The following is a 14,579-nucleotide window of genomic DNA, read 5'->3' on the forward strand; positions in this document are numbered from 1 at the left end:
TTTCTATCTATTTTATACAACTCTCACCCCTATCTTTTCACCAAATCACGTAATTCCGCTACATGCCACAGAATTCCACCCAACACAATTTCACAACTCACAGTTCCAATTCAAACCACATAATTCCACTACAACCAACATACATCCTCTCCACTCCAAACAAAAAGCTTAAGTAAAAAACAATATAATTTGCAAAACCAATAGTTCAAACTCTTGCAAATGCGAGAGATATTGCATTGCAAATGCTTGTGTTTTTTTGGGTGGCGGTGGGGTCTGAGGGGAATGGGACAGTTGGTTTGGGCACTTTCTCCTTTCAACTTCCTCATTTCGTAGAAAAGAAAAGTCAAAATGCTGGCGTTTGTTGATAGGAACTGTGTTTTTTCCTGAGGTTGAAGTGGTGTTTACATTTGACTTCGCCTCGGGCCCCTTTCGCCGTTCTTGTGTTTTCCCCTGCAGTGAGACAGTGGATTATCACCGCCCCCACCCACAATGTTTATAAAAACCATGCCAACCAGAACAGGCTTTGAGAAAGCCCAAAGGTTGGCAGTCCCTGCAGACTGGTAGGCGTTGCCAGAACTTTATTTTTTTCAGGTGTCGAATGCCTAAGCCCACCATTATCGCCTACATTTGTAGATCGAGCATACCAGACAACTGCATCTGGTTGTGAAAAACATATTTTGGTCTTACTCTGTGCTTAATTATAGCCGGTGGTTTCCGGGGCTCGGCACCAACACTTAATTGTCAACAACGACACTTCTAACAATCTGCTACATGGTGGCACTGTCAGTCTGATTTAGAGTCTAGCACAACAGCAGTTTATTATTCATATAATATACGTTCAAAATGACTAATACCTGCCACCCAATCCATTCTAAAAGCTTTGGGGGCCTGGAATAGTCTGAATAGTCACACACGTAGGAGTGTGATGGTCAGTATTTCTATTGGTACTGTCATTGGCAGGGGCACTAGGTGGAGCAAGCTGCAGTGGCCTCCTGACATTTTTTGGGGGGAATTTAAGCACTGCTTACTAAGAACATACAGGGGTTTTGAGAATGCCCATTGCTTACCATTGTTTGGCTTTTCTGTCACTCTGATATGCGTGCTTCTTATTCATGTCCCATCTTGCCAATCTTGTTTTTATCGCTCCCAAGCAGCATAGCCTGTTTACCATTTCTTTTGTTTAGCTGTCTTCTATGCTACCAGTGCATGCTTTTCAAGCACAACTTTTTTTTTTCTTTTTGGTTAAGCCCGCCACATGAATGCATGCGTTTTCCTGCTGTCTCCTTCATGAACTTCTCTCCCCCTGCATTTCGTCTTGCTCACTACTTTCCTCATGACGCTTCCATGTCATGCTTCGTCTTGTGTCCTGCTGCACGCTCCAAAAAACGCTTTCACACATTTTTTCTCTCGTTATTTTCTGATCCTACACGGATCAGCAAAAAAAAAAAAAAAGAGCAGGCTGGCTGGTCATTTTCTAGGTGCGTGCATGTATGGTGCACTCACCTACAAAATGATGTGAACGGCTGTGCCATAGGATTTTTTGTTATTTAGCCTCTCTGCACAGCTTTGCAGATGCTGCGCAACATGGCTAAAACATTGACAAGGGCAATAGGTTTCTAAGGCGAGACCTGTTGACATTGGCAGTGCTTGCTAGCTATGTACTAGAATTCAGCAGAGTACCCTCACAATGGCTTTCAGATCTAACACTGGAGGTCTCCTATCTGATTACATCCTTTAGCCGGACTACTGGCTGCTTTCCATGACTGCTAACAAAAACAAGCATTGAAAATGCAATAGGTCTCGCCTTTGTTTAAGATAAAGCCATTTACTTTGCTAATGGTATTGTATAGCAAAGCAAATGGCTTTAACTTAATGAAAGGCGAGACCTATTGCATTTTTGATGCTTGTTTAAGGCATGCACTCTTCATTGATATGTAATGTATAGCTTTAGTTTGGAAAATAATTTTCATAGATAATGAACCCCACCAGAGTATCCTTAAATTGCCCTCCCTCACACAACTTGATACCAGTTGTTTAATTTAATCAGCTCATACATTTCGTATTGTATCTTACATTTTAACTCTGTTTACACTACTGAGTCTTAACGTGACTGCTGCAAATTCCTTTATCGATCTATTTACCATCCTTTGCAGGCTTGCCACCTCAAGACTGAAACCATCACTTATGAAGAGAAGGAGCAGCAGCTGGTCATTGACTGCGTTAATGAGATCAGTAAGTGTCCAACTTATTCAGCATTTTCCCAATATTAAGTCTCTAGGGTTCACTTTTCCAGTACAACTTGTAGACTGGTATGCATCCAAAGGTTGCCTCAAAGAGGCCAACTGAGTAATCTCATTTTATTTGCTGTGCTATTAAATCTGATAAAGTGGGGGATCAGATCATATTCATATGTGAAGAGATTGAGGCAAGTTACAATTGGGAATGAGAAAGAATGGGATATGCGAGTGGCTGTGGGTAAATATCAAACGTTGGAGAAGGTTGTGTGAGCAAATAAATATTTGAGTAATGAGAAGCCTGGAAAGTCTCTTGATACTGTGGTAAATATTTCGTTACCGGTACTATTTTTTATGCGGTAAAATCTATCAAGAATAACTCAGTAAATATAAGAGGCAGAATCCGTGGTATTAGAGGTTTTAAAAGGCTTTATTCCTATACAAAGGAAAACAATTCGAATTGTGGGCCTTCTGTTCCATCACCACGAAAGTTCAGGAAGGAAGGGAGCATATATTATTGACAGTTAAGCAGTTTTATAGAAAATACATTACAGTGAAACAGATGCAAGAGGCGTAACAGCTGATAAAAGGTGCATACGTAGCTAATAGAGGGCGTAATTCAAGAAACGTCACTAAACATGACGTCACAAGTGGGTGGGTCCATAAAAGAATCCTGCAATGTCAGCAGAAATAGTTGGCAGAGATGCGCGCGCAGCCGCATGACGTGTGATTGACGTGCAACTAGAGGGTGAAGGGGACTTGACATTTAGCTCTACATGTGGAGACAGAAGTCTGGGGTTATGTCAACCTAATCCCGAATCATATCTAATATCCTATGTTTAAAGAACTGTGTTATCCAAAAGGAGAGGTCTCTTAGGATAGAATCTTATTCTATACTGACTATACTGACTGTTAGTGCGTGTACAAACGTCTAAGTGTCTACACTAGATGCGAGGGGGTAGGAATATTCCATGGTAACGGGGCTATGAATTACTTGCATGAGGACAGCGAGGCCTGGCCCCTTTGCACGGTAGCTGGAGGAATGTTTACCTAAACTACTAGACAGGAATGCATCGGATGAGGAGCGAAGGAGATAATCTCGAAGGTGAAATACAGTTTTTGGCAGGCAATATGGTGGATCAGGCACCGTTAGCCGCGCAGGGAGTAGGACAAAGTTCATGGTCACGGATGCAGGCTCAGACTGGAGCTTTCAGAGGCAGAAGGCAGGAAAAGGCTTGATGACAGAATTCGGGCCTACTCGCCTGAATCTGTGAAATGTGGAAAGTGAACCACATAAAGTCGGTGGCCTTTCATACTTAGGAATGGAATATCTGACCCATTCATGGCGGATCTGAAAGAGGACATGTTGACGGTGGACACACATATATTTGCGTCTTCAAAAGTGGAATAGGAGGGAACATACATGTACTTATAGCATGCACATGGAGCCGTTGGGGTCTACGATAGGGGACATAACTGATCACAAAATTCATATTTCCTCATTCCCTCCTTGTCCCCTTCGGACCCTCAGGAGATATCGATCTTCATCAATCCATCGATCTGTTCATATAGCATCATTTGTTCTTCTTTCTTCTTCCGGGATCTCGAACGAAAACTTGGATGTGGGATACACGAGGTGGCACACAGACCACAAATCGCTGGCCCACATTGTAGACATAAGCAGCAACTGAATAGTATGAGAAAGCCAATACCTAGGAAGGATAGTATTCTCCATCCCCAGGCTGACAACATATCATACAGGTACGAACTTTTTGTTTAGCTGCGGCTCGCAAATGTTTGTTGAACCAAATGTGTTGAATGCTGTCTAGCATAGCTTTTTCTCCTAGATGCGCTGGACTATGTATAGTGTTAATGATGACTTGGACCATTGAGTCGGGAAGAAACCATATAGATTTTTCCTTCGTCATCCATCCTTGATCTGTTTGGATCCCTCCTAATTCAGTCCATTTCTTTATTTCTTCTGGTGTAGCGTGTGTCTGTATGTCAATTACATCAAGGGCGGGATCCTTAACTGTCATGCAATGTGTTGGTGTCGGAACTATTGTCTTTGTCATGTCAGTTGTGTGAGTCTGATTCTGAGCAGTCTGTTTGGCTGTTCTGTCGGCTAGGTCATTACCCTGAGAAATGATATCGGTAACTTTTGTATGGGCTTTGCATTTCATAATCGATATTTCAGTAGGTAGATGAATCGCATCTAATAGGGCTTGAATGAGGGGTCCGTGTTGGATGTGGGCACCGTGAGAAGTTAAATAACCTCTCTCTCGCCACAGTACGCCGAAGTCATGGACGACTCCGAATGCATAACGTGAATCTGTGTATATGTTGACTTTCTTATTTTTGGCTTGAATACAGGCTTGTGTCAGAGCGATGAGCTCCGCTGCTTGAGCTGACAAGGTGTTAATACAATTTGTTTCAATGACTTCAGTGTCTGTTGTGACTGCGTAAGCGGCCACTAGCTCTCCTGTACTTGCTCTCATACATGACCCATCTACATACAATGTCAAGTCCGGATCTGACAAAGGGATGTCTGTCAAGTCTTGTCTGGGTTTCGTCGTGATAGTAATAACTTCGACACAATCATGTGCCAATGGATCTGTTCCGCTCACTGGTAACAGTGTGGCAGGATTTAACGTATTGCAACGTCTGATTTCTATGTGTGGCTGAAACAATGTCAGTTCGTAACCGGTGAGTCTCGCTATAGTCAAGTGTTGTGTTTGTGTGCGGTTCAAGAGAACCTCTACTGCGTGTGGTACTTGTACTGTCAATTGATGTCCTAACACTATGGCATCGCTTTGTCTGATTGCTAAAGCTGTTGCTGCCACCGATTTCAGGCACGCAGGAAGAGCCTGAGCTACTGGATCTAATGTACTAGAGAAATAAGCACATGGTTTATGTGATCCTGCTTGTTCCTGAGTGAGTACTGACAAAGCAGTACCTTCGCGTTCTGTAACGAAGAGTGTAAACGGTTTACTGTAACATGGTGTTGCTAGGACTGGTGCTTGGCATAAAGCTTTCTTTAAGCTTTCAAAGGCGTGTGTATGTTCTTGAGTCCAAGGGAGGACAGTCGATGTGGCTGCCTCCTGTGTTGTCAACTGGATGAGTGGTTTTGCTAGAAATGCATATTGAGGGATCCACTGCCTACAGTATGAAGTGAGGCCTATAAAAGCCCGTACCTCCTTTTGTGTCTTGGGTGGTGGCATGTTAGCGATTAACTGGATGCGGTCGGATGTAAGCTGCCTTCCCTCCTTGGACAGCGAGTGCCCAAGGTAAACAACTCGCTGGACACAGAATTGCAGCTTAGAAGGGGACACCTTGTGCCCCTTGTCGGCCAGAAATTTCAGAACCGTCAGTGACGCTTTTTCACATTCAGGTTCGCTTCGAGCGGTGATCAGCAGATCATCGACATATTGAAGCAAGGCAGTGTTAACTGGCATGTGGATACTGTCAAGTTCTCGTTTCAGTGCTTGGCTATAGATGCTGGGGCTTTCTGTAAATCCTTGAGGTGCGCCTGTGAATTTAAAACTTCGTCCATTTAAACTAAAACCGAACAAATATTGACTTTCCGGATCGATTGGGACACTAAAGAAAGCATTCTTGAGATCAATTACAGTGAAAAACGTTGCTTCTGAGTCAATAGCTGTGAGTAATGAAGAGATATCTGGGACCACAGGGTATTGTGGTACAATGCATTTATTTAATTCGCGCAGATCAATAACTAATCGATATACTGGTGGAGCTTTTGGATCCGTTCTTTTAAGAATCGGAATTATCGGAGAATTACATACATTGGAGTCAGTTTCGACAACCACTCCTTGTGCAATGAGCTCGTCAATGATTTGCAGTAAAGCCACAACAGCATCGGGTGGTAACTTGTATTGTCGCATACGTGGTAGTACTAGTCCTGTTTTCAGTGTAACTCGATATGGTGTAATGTTCATGCAACCAACATCAGTGGGGCCTTGTGCCCATAAATGTGTAGGTAAATTCTGCAGTCGGTGATCCATGTCTCTGGATACGTAGTGACCTTTAAAGTCACGTAAAAATAGTCGTACTCCTTCCGGAGAACAACATATAATAGCTCCTAGAGCTTTCAATGTTTTTATTCCTAACAAGTTTTCTGGACATGATTTAGTAAGCAACAAATCTGTTGTACGTGTTAATGGACCTACTGTGAGTGCAAGAGGTTGTGTTATGTCATTAATTATAGGTTTTCCTGAGAATCCAAGGGAAATATTCTGTGAGCCTGAGAGGGGTGCCCCTGGAACTTCACTGCGTCTTATAGTTGTTCTGCTTGCCCCTGTATCAAGTAAAAACTTTCTGTCTTCCCCTAATAGTTCACTATGTACATAAGGTCCCTCTTGGTCTACAGGAACCTCGATAAGGGGTAAGCCAACTTCCCTCTCTAGGCTATTTCATGTGTATCGCTGATAATCGGGATAATCTGCTTGTGCATACTGATACATCTGTTGTGTCGTTGCTTGTGTTGCAGCAATAGGCTGCGCTTGTGGTGGTGCTACAATTTGTTGTGGAGCTGCCTGTTGCGGAGCTAATTGTTGCGGAGCTAACCTAGGTTGTGCATGCTGAGGTGTTTGTTGTTGATTCTGATCCTGTCTAGGTGGACGTGGTCTCTCATGTGTTCTACCTGTAGCAATATTATGTTTCAGGACTGGACAATCGTGTATAAAATGACCTGGTTGTTTGCAATAGTTGCATGTCCCTTTTGCAGGACCTGTGGAATCACCCTTTTGATGACCATCGGCTGGAACTGACTGTGCAACAAGCATTTTCATTTTCGTATCTTTCATACGTCTTTGTTCGTGTTCTTGTTCTTCTCTAATTCTATTGTGATGATATTGTAACATCTGTAGCATCTGTGATGGGGTATTACCTTGCCAGGTACTTTCGAATTTCAATACTCTATTCTTGACTTGTAGCAGAGAATTTTCAACTAATTTTGTCACAAACAGATGTGGGTATGACTCACTACTGGCTTTTATACCACTATTTATACTAAAACATTTTTCAAATCTGGAATAGAAATCACTAGTGTCTTCATCTGGCTTTTGTTTACAGGCTGATATTGCACCCCAGTCTTCCTTTTTCGTAGTTAATAAACGTGGCAGTACCTGTATTAGTGATCCTGCTAATGCTGTAGTCTTTTCCCCAAGCCCTGCTCCTGCAGCTCGGGCCTTCTCTTCGTTTTCTAATGCTGTCCAATCTATCTTTTGGTCTCCTACCTCCCATTCTTTTTCTTTGAGTTTTTCATAAACACCTGCGGGTAATAGGACTTTTAATATTTTCATAATATCGGGGTAGGTATACTCTCCCATGAGTAACATGTCTTTTATCTCGCGGTGGAAACCTGCTGGATCTTTGTCATGACTGGGTACTACTTTCTTCATTTCTAATAATTCCAGTTTAGTTATAGGCGTGTACACAAACACGCGTGTGAAATTATCGCCGGCACCTCTGATCGGGTGCTCTTCGCGTAACGGGTTCTGTCTATCTATGTGATACATTTTTCTTCCCATAATGGGAACTGGAACGTGTTCTGGGCATACGAAATTTAAATATTGGTTTCGGGATTCTAGTATTTCCTTAATCAAATCAGTACCTGACCCTCTCCATATGTTGGTGAGTAGTTCTGTCAATATGTCAGGTAAGGGTCCTGGATCAGAGTGTTGGCTTTTATATAATATAAGGAGGTGTTGAATCATGTATATAATAGCTAAACGCTGTTCATATGGGTCTAGATTCAGAAACGTGTGTGCAAGTACATCATCATTGTATTCGCCGGGACTGTCAGCCCATTGTACTGCTGACCTGACTAATTCTTGTTCGTCCATGGAATCGAGCACGTGGTACCCCCTTCGATCTCGGAGTAATTTATCAGCGGCTTGGGATAGGTGTTCAGGGGATTTTGTATTTAGCATAGGGTTTGGAAAATGTCTATTATATTCTGGACGTATTGGACGTATTTGGTCGTTAAAACCTCTGGTATTATTATGGGGTCTTCCTTTACTTACATAAGCTATCGTGTCTACTTGCTCTGATTCTTGCTCCTCCTCCTCTCTGTTTAGATCAGCGGCGTCTACCTCTAATCTTTCTTCGTGTATTCGTTCTACCTCTTTGCGGATCTTTCGGTACATAGCTACTATACATAACTGTTTGTCATGTCTTCCTTCTGATATATTCCGGCCCCAAGTGACAAGTGTTTGCATTTCTTCCGGATTTACCCCAGGCCGGTCTTGATTTCTAATTACACAGTTTATGAGGAAACGTAACAGTTGTCCCTGTACCTCCGCTTTCTGGTACTCCATGGCTCTGCTAATACTTTCAGGACCTCGCCCTGACTGGACAAAGTGATATATATTTTCTAAATGTGTATTCATTCCTGGTAACTTCGTTAAATATATTGCAGCTCGTCTAATACGTAATGATGACAGCAGCATTTCGTCCCGTTTACCGGGCACAGGATCATATCTACAATCTACTAGAAGTTCCTTAAGCATGTCAGGAGTGGCTAGTTTGGGCGTACGTTGGAGGGCTAAATCTCTAAGGGAAAATTTATTTCCTCTGGGTGGCGTAGAAAAAATGTCTGTCGTACCTCCTGTAGCACCGTCTGGGGTGCTGGACGTGAAAGGATTTGTTGAGGGTGAGACAGCAACCGTCGTTGCGGGAAAAGCGGTGGAAACAGATGTGCTTGTCGGAATGTGTGGCGAAGCGTGTTGTTGCGGAGGTACAGACGAATGTTCTTGGCGATGAGCATCATCGGCAAGCGGTCTATGTGGTGCGGTATTAGCATACTCGGGAGCTGCGTCATCTAAATAGCGGGACAGAAAAACATCTTCTGCGGTTCTGGGATGTCCCTTGGGATGTGCTTTTATCGGAAACAACGGAGGTGGCAAGTCTTTTGGTATTTCCGGAGTAGCCTTAGGTAACCCTTCGGCCAGAAGTGGATACATACCATTCATAAGGGTGTTTCTTTGTCTATCTACTTGTTCTGATTTTACTCGGGTACCTTCCTCAAGTAATAGATTTTCTCGGACTTTATTCGAATTCTCCTTACCCTTATTTTCCTGTCTGAGTGCTTTTTCTGTACGTCTATACGATTCTTTACGCCATAATTCAATGGCATCTTTCTGTGACTGTCTGGCTTTCTTTTTCCATAATTCTTCTTCCACTCGCATGATGCAATCTGCATCCCAGGTCCCCGCTGCGGGCCATCTCTGACTCTCTGGTAATTCTTTGGTGTAATCTACCCATAAATCAAGAAATAATACGGCATCTAGACCATGCTTATGATACATAAAGTACCCTGGAGTGTCCCTAGGTGGGATGGGAACGGCTTCTTCAAGTACACCTTTTCTAGTTTTGATCTGTCTTAGTTTCGAAAAGAGTGGCATTTTCAGACCTTATTACTAGAACACACTTTATACAAAAAACACAATAATGAACAGTCATTCACACCACAGTATATAGAACGTGTTTAAAACATTTAACGCTTAACAGTTTTAACGAACAATGATAACTAATAGAGAACTAGTTATTGACATTATACTGACACTAGATAATACTTATTTATATGCGAAACATACTATATTACTATATATACTGCTAAACAGTACAGATACACTGCTAAAACAGTGCAGACCGGATTTGTGTACCCAAACCCGTCTTGACCGGCACAGACTATGTGCACGTTAAATGCCTCCCCAGTAATGGTACTCACCGGGTAGCTCGGAACGGAAGGCCTCGGAACGGAACTGAAACTGGACCGGACTGGACTCGACTCGACTGGACTCGGAACTTCGGAACCTGGCGGGACTCTGTATACCTCGGATCTTGCTCTCTCAGCTAGGCTCTGGTCGGGATACTTCGCACTTCTCACCGCCTCGTCTGGGTGTTGATCGCAGCCTCAGTCGTCCCCGCTTGGCCGGAGGGAGATACAGGAAATCCTGCGGGTACGTGTTTTTGTCCGTTCAGCTGTGGCAGGAGACCGGGCCTGCAACGCACCGCCGGCGCGTGAGATGAGAAAGTGTCCCTATTCGGGCGCCAATTTATGTGGTAAATATTTCGTTACCGGTACTATTTTTTATGCGGTAAAATCTATCAAGAATAACTCAGTAAATATAAGAGGCAGAATCCGTGGTATTAGAGGTTTTAAAAGGCTTTATTCCTATACAAAGGAAAACAATTCGAATTGTGGGCCTTCTGTTCCATCACCACGAAAGTTCAGGAAGGAAGGGAGCATATATTATTGACAGTTAAGCAGTTTTATAGAAAATACATTACAGTGAAACAGATGCAAGAGGCGTAACAGCTGATAAAAGGTGCATACATAGCTAATAGAGGGCGTAATTCAAGAAACGTCACTAAACATGACGTCACAAGTGGGTGGATCCATAAAAGAATCCTGCCATGTCAGCAGAAATAGTTGGCAGAGATGCGCGCGCAGCCGCATGACGTGTGATTGACGTGCAACTAGAGGGTGAAGGGGACTTGACATTTAGCTCTACATGTGGAGACAGAAGTCTGGGGTTATGTCAACCTAATCCCGAATCATATCTAATATCCTATGTTTAAAGAACTGTGTTATCCAAAAGGAGAGGTCTCTTAGGATAGAATCTTATTCTATACTGACTATACTGACTGTTAGTGCGTGTACAAGCGTCTAAGTGTCTACACTAGATGCGAGGGGGTAGGAATATTCCATGGTAACGGGGCTATGAATTACTTGCATGAGGACAGCGAGGCCTGGCCCCTTTGCACGGTAGCTGGAGGAATGTTTACCTAAACTACTAGACAGGAATGCATCGGATGAGGAGCGAAGGAGATAATCTCGAAGGTGAAATACAGTTTTTGGCAGGCAATATGGTGGATCAGGCACCGTTAGCCGCGCAGGGAGTAGGACAAAGTTCATGGTCACGGATGCAGGCTCAGACTGGAGCTTTCAGAGGCAGAAGGCAGGAAAAGGCTTGATGACAGAATTCGGGCCTACTCGCCTGAATCTGTGAAATGTGGAAAGTGAACCACATAAAGTCGGTGGCCTTTCATACTTAGGAATGGAATATCTGACCCATTCATGGCGGATCTGAAAGAGGACATGTTGACGGTGGACACACATATATTTGCGTCTTCAAAAGTGGAATAGGAGGGAACATACATGTACTTATAGCATGCACATGGAGCCGTTGGGGTCTACGATAGGGGACATAACTGATCACAAAATTCATATTTCCTCAATACACAGCAGTATATATCCACTCAGCAGAGATAAGTAAGAGACGTCAGGTAGCATATGGACACTTCACTCAGCAGAAAGGAGTGGGTGGCATGCGGCTACCTGGACCAAGGAACACATTACACTCTAGAAGCAATCACAGGCCTGCAGAGGGATTACAGGTGGCAAAATATACACTTGTTATTTTAAATTGTATAGATACCAAATATTCATATACTGTGAACATCAGTTGAAACATTTAGAATCTTCTACAGAAACTAATGTAATTACTGCAGGGTTAACCTAAGAAAACTGCCAAAAATAGGGTGAAGTGTATATTAAGTATCCATATTTATTTTTTGTCAACTTTATATGTATTTATTTATCCAGATTAATTATGAGTTTTGTGAGAAAAATAAAGCTGAAACTGGTATATTTCTAGATTTATTTAACACCCGCAGAAGATAAATCAATGCATGTTTATGAAAATATGCACATTTCAGTATCAGCCTTGTGCATATCTCCTGCTGTTTAAGCCTCTTTACTAAAATTTCTTTTTTTGTCTTTAACCACCTTACCTATCAATCCACGCAGTTATTGGCGTGGCAGTCATGGCAAAGTGTATTTAGAATCACTCAAAAAGCACCCAATCTCTGTTTATATCCACATTTAAAAATAAATACAGACAAGAAAAAACCTGTAAAAATCAGCAAAAACAGGGAGCCATATTTATAATTGATGGCACTCACTGCAGTTATTTAGTTATCTTTCTTTAATGTTTATAAAGCAAACAAATTTGAAATATAAATCATTAGGACTTGGTCCACTCTCACATTTCTCCTTGGCTTCTTAGTGCTTTCAGATGTTAAGGTCTATGTTCCCCTTCCAAACATCTCATCAGTCAACTTCTCTGTGTCATTACGCAGGGTATTTGCTCCCTCGCACCTTACCTCAGCCTGTTCTTTTGCTTAACGAATACAGGAGCCCTTGGTGGTTGGCTGAGGGAATGTGATTTGTAGGCTTCCCTGCAAAAGACTTACTACACGGGTGCCTGCTCAGCCCGGTGTTTAGCTCAGCTGGGCTGCTAATACACAAATTAGCACCTTATTCAGTGCCAGCAGTGTTGCTGTTGTATGCTGAGAGTATTCACCGCCATCCAGATATTTGGTCCTAACCAGTCCCCCTTCTTTTCTGATGCTTCTACACAATTTTTCTCTGAAAATTCAGGCAGAGATTTAAAATCTTCGGGAAATATACAAGATTCTAACAGTGTATAAATTGAAAATAAATCCTTGTGTGAGGGGTGAGTTTGGGAAGCTGGAATAAAAAATATATATTCCTTTTCTGCTATAAATAATTATAGTCCCATGTTCCCCATCTTGAACACATGGTGTGATCCCATAAACAACACTGTGTCTGTCATGACTGTGATTTGAAACGAGCTGCACCTAGTTATAGACTGCTATAGAGTTAGGTTTGTAGACATCCTATGCCTATGTTAGACTGGATGTTTGCAACTTGTTTTTCAACAGTCTGGATTCACAAGGCATAGTTTGACTCCTCCCTTAGTCCACAGTGTACCAGAACTAAGACTCTGATTGTTTTCTTGCACCATCGGGGTGGATGTTTGAGTTCCAGGGCCAACGTGGTCTTCGCCAAATACTTTCAGGACCAGCTTTCTACTTTTTCCAACCCCACCGTAGGAAACCATTCCTATATATCTTGAACCCTTTTATAAGTCTCTTCACTAATGTTGAGTGGCTGCTTTCAACGTATTGCAACTGGACACCCTAACCAACAATTGGCACTGACAAGAATTCAACGCTTTTCAGGTTGTGTTCCACAGGATGACTGCGATGGTATTGTGGAGCAGACCCCTTTCCAGTTTTGCCGTAAGCACAATGCCAAGTGCCCAAGGTCTGATCCCCAAAATGTATGCAATCTGTGTCTTTCACCAGAACACGACAGAGCCCACTGTGACTCTTGCCGAGCCTTATGCTGCAAGAAAACCCTCCAACACCATTGAGATTTGTGTTACGTGCTTCATGAAATGCAATGCCATTCCTCTTTGGAATCCCTGACCTCTTCGAGCAAGATTATCTGTTCAGCACCTGGGTAGAGAAAGCAGGCCATTCTGGCATTCTAGCTGACCAGGGTGGTGGGAGCTCAGGGATGGTGTCCTCCAAAGCCACTGGCGATGAGCAGTAGGCAGCAAAGTACCCAGCCCTAAAGTACTCTGGACCAAAGACCAGGTTGACGCCTAGGGCCCAGTCCTGCTGCAGACACACTAAGGCCAGTCATCTCGACCTCCAAAGAGTCTGCAGACTGAGGCGAAGCACTACTCCAGATAGACCATATTGCACCTGGACAATGATTCCACCCTAGAATGTTTTTGTTCGCAGTGGTGCTTAGCCATGCTTTTTTTCATCTCTGACACTGTTGCAGTACAGAAGCCAATTGTTTGAATCCAAGTACTAGAATCGCCTCACCCAAGACGCAAAAGCACTGTTTCACTACCAGCTGCTTCAGAATCAACCTGGACCAGAAGAGTTTGAGGGCAGGTTATAAGAGAATGAATTGTGGTGGGATTGAGGTATGGAGAATGCACCCTCAGATTCCACCCTAAATGCAACAGCTCACAGCAGCATAGGTTCTGTAATCTTTATTTCCCAAGGAGCCATGAGGAATCGAACTGTTAAGCCTGCAAGACCTTGATATATGAAAAGGCCATCCATTACCAGAGATAAAGGTGGTCGGCACACTGCACGATAAAGCACCAAAGCTCTCCTTTGTCATTGACTAAGCTAGGTGTTGAAGATTGTAATTGTACTTACTCTTAACAGAAAGCGTGGAAGCCCATCCAGTAACCCAGGAGGCCAGGTGGAGTTTAGAATATGTGTTGTTAGAAGACTTGAACTTTGGATAGCAACCATCTCCAGGGACCCCAGAGAAGGACTCACCAAAGACACACTGCACCTAAACCAGCCACAGCATCTGATGATCTTCCTTCTAGGGTTCGACCTTGACAGGCGTCAACACCCGGGCAAGGATAGGTATCGCGAGAGCTGAGCCTCAAGCCCTGAGATGACCCAAAATGCCTT

At 43.1% G+C, this 14,579-nt stretch overlaps 1 protein-coding gene across 4 annotated transcripts in view; it reads left to right on the forward strand.

The window, feature by feature from the left end:
• Positions 1 to 14,579, forward strand: part of TRAK2 (trafficking kinesin protein 2) — a 376,229-nt gene that overhangs the window by 240,989 nt on the left and 120,661 nt on the right. For all 4 annotated transcript variants that reach the window (XM_085648987.1, XM_085648989.1, XM_085648988.1 and 1 more), the window contains one exon: positions 2,154 to 2,232. In XM_085648987.1, the coding sequence (XP_085505113.1) occupies positions 2,154 to 2,232 (79 nt within the window). The remainder of the gene's footprint in view (positions 1 to 2,153; positions 2,233 to 14,579) is intronic.

This window comes from Triturus cristatus, chromosome 3_2, assembly GCF_964204655.1.
Source record: "Triturus cristatus chromosome 3_2, aTriCri1.1, whole genome shotgun sequence".
Lineage (NCBI taxonomy): Eukaryota > Metazoa > Chordata > Amphibia > Caudata > Salamandridae > Triturus > Triturus cristatus.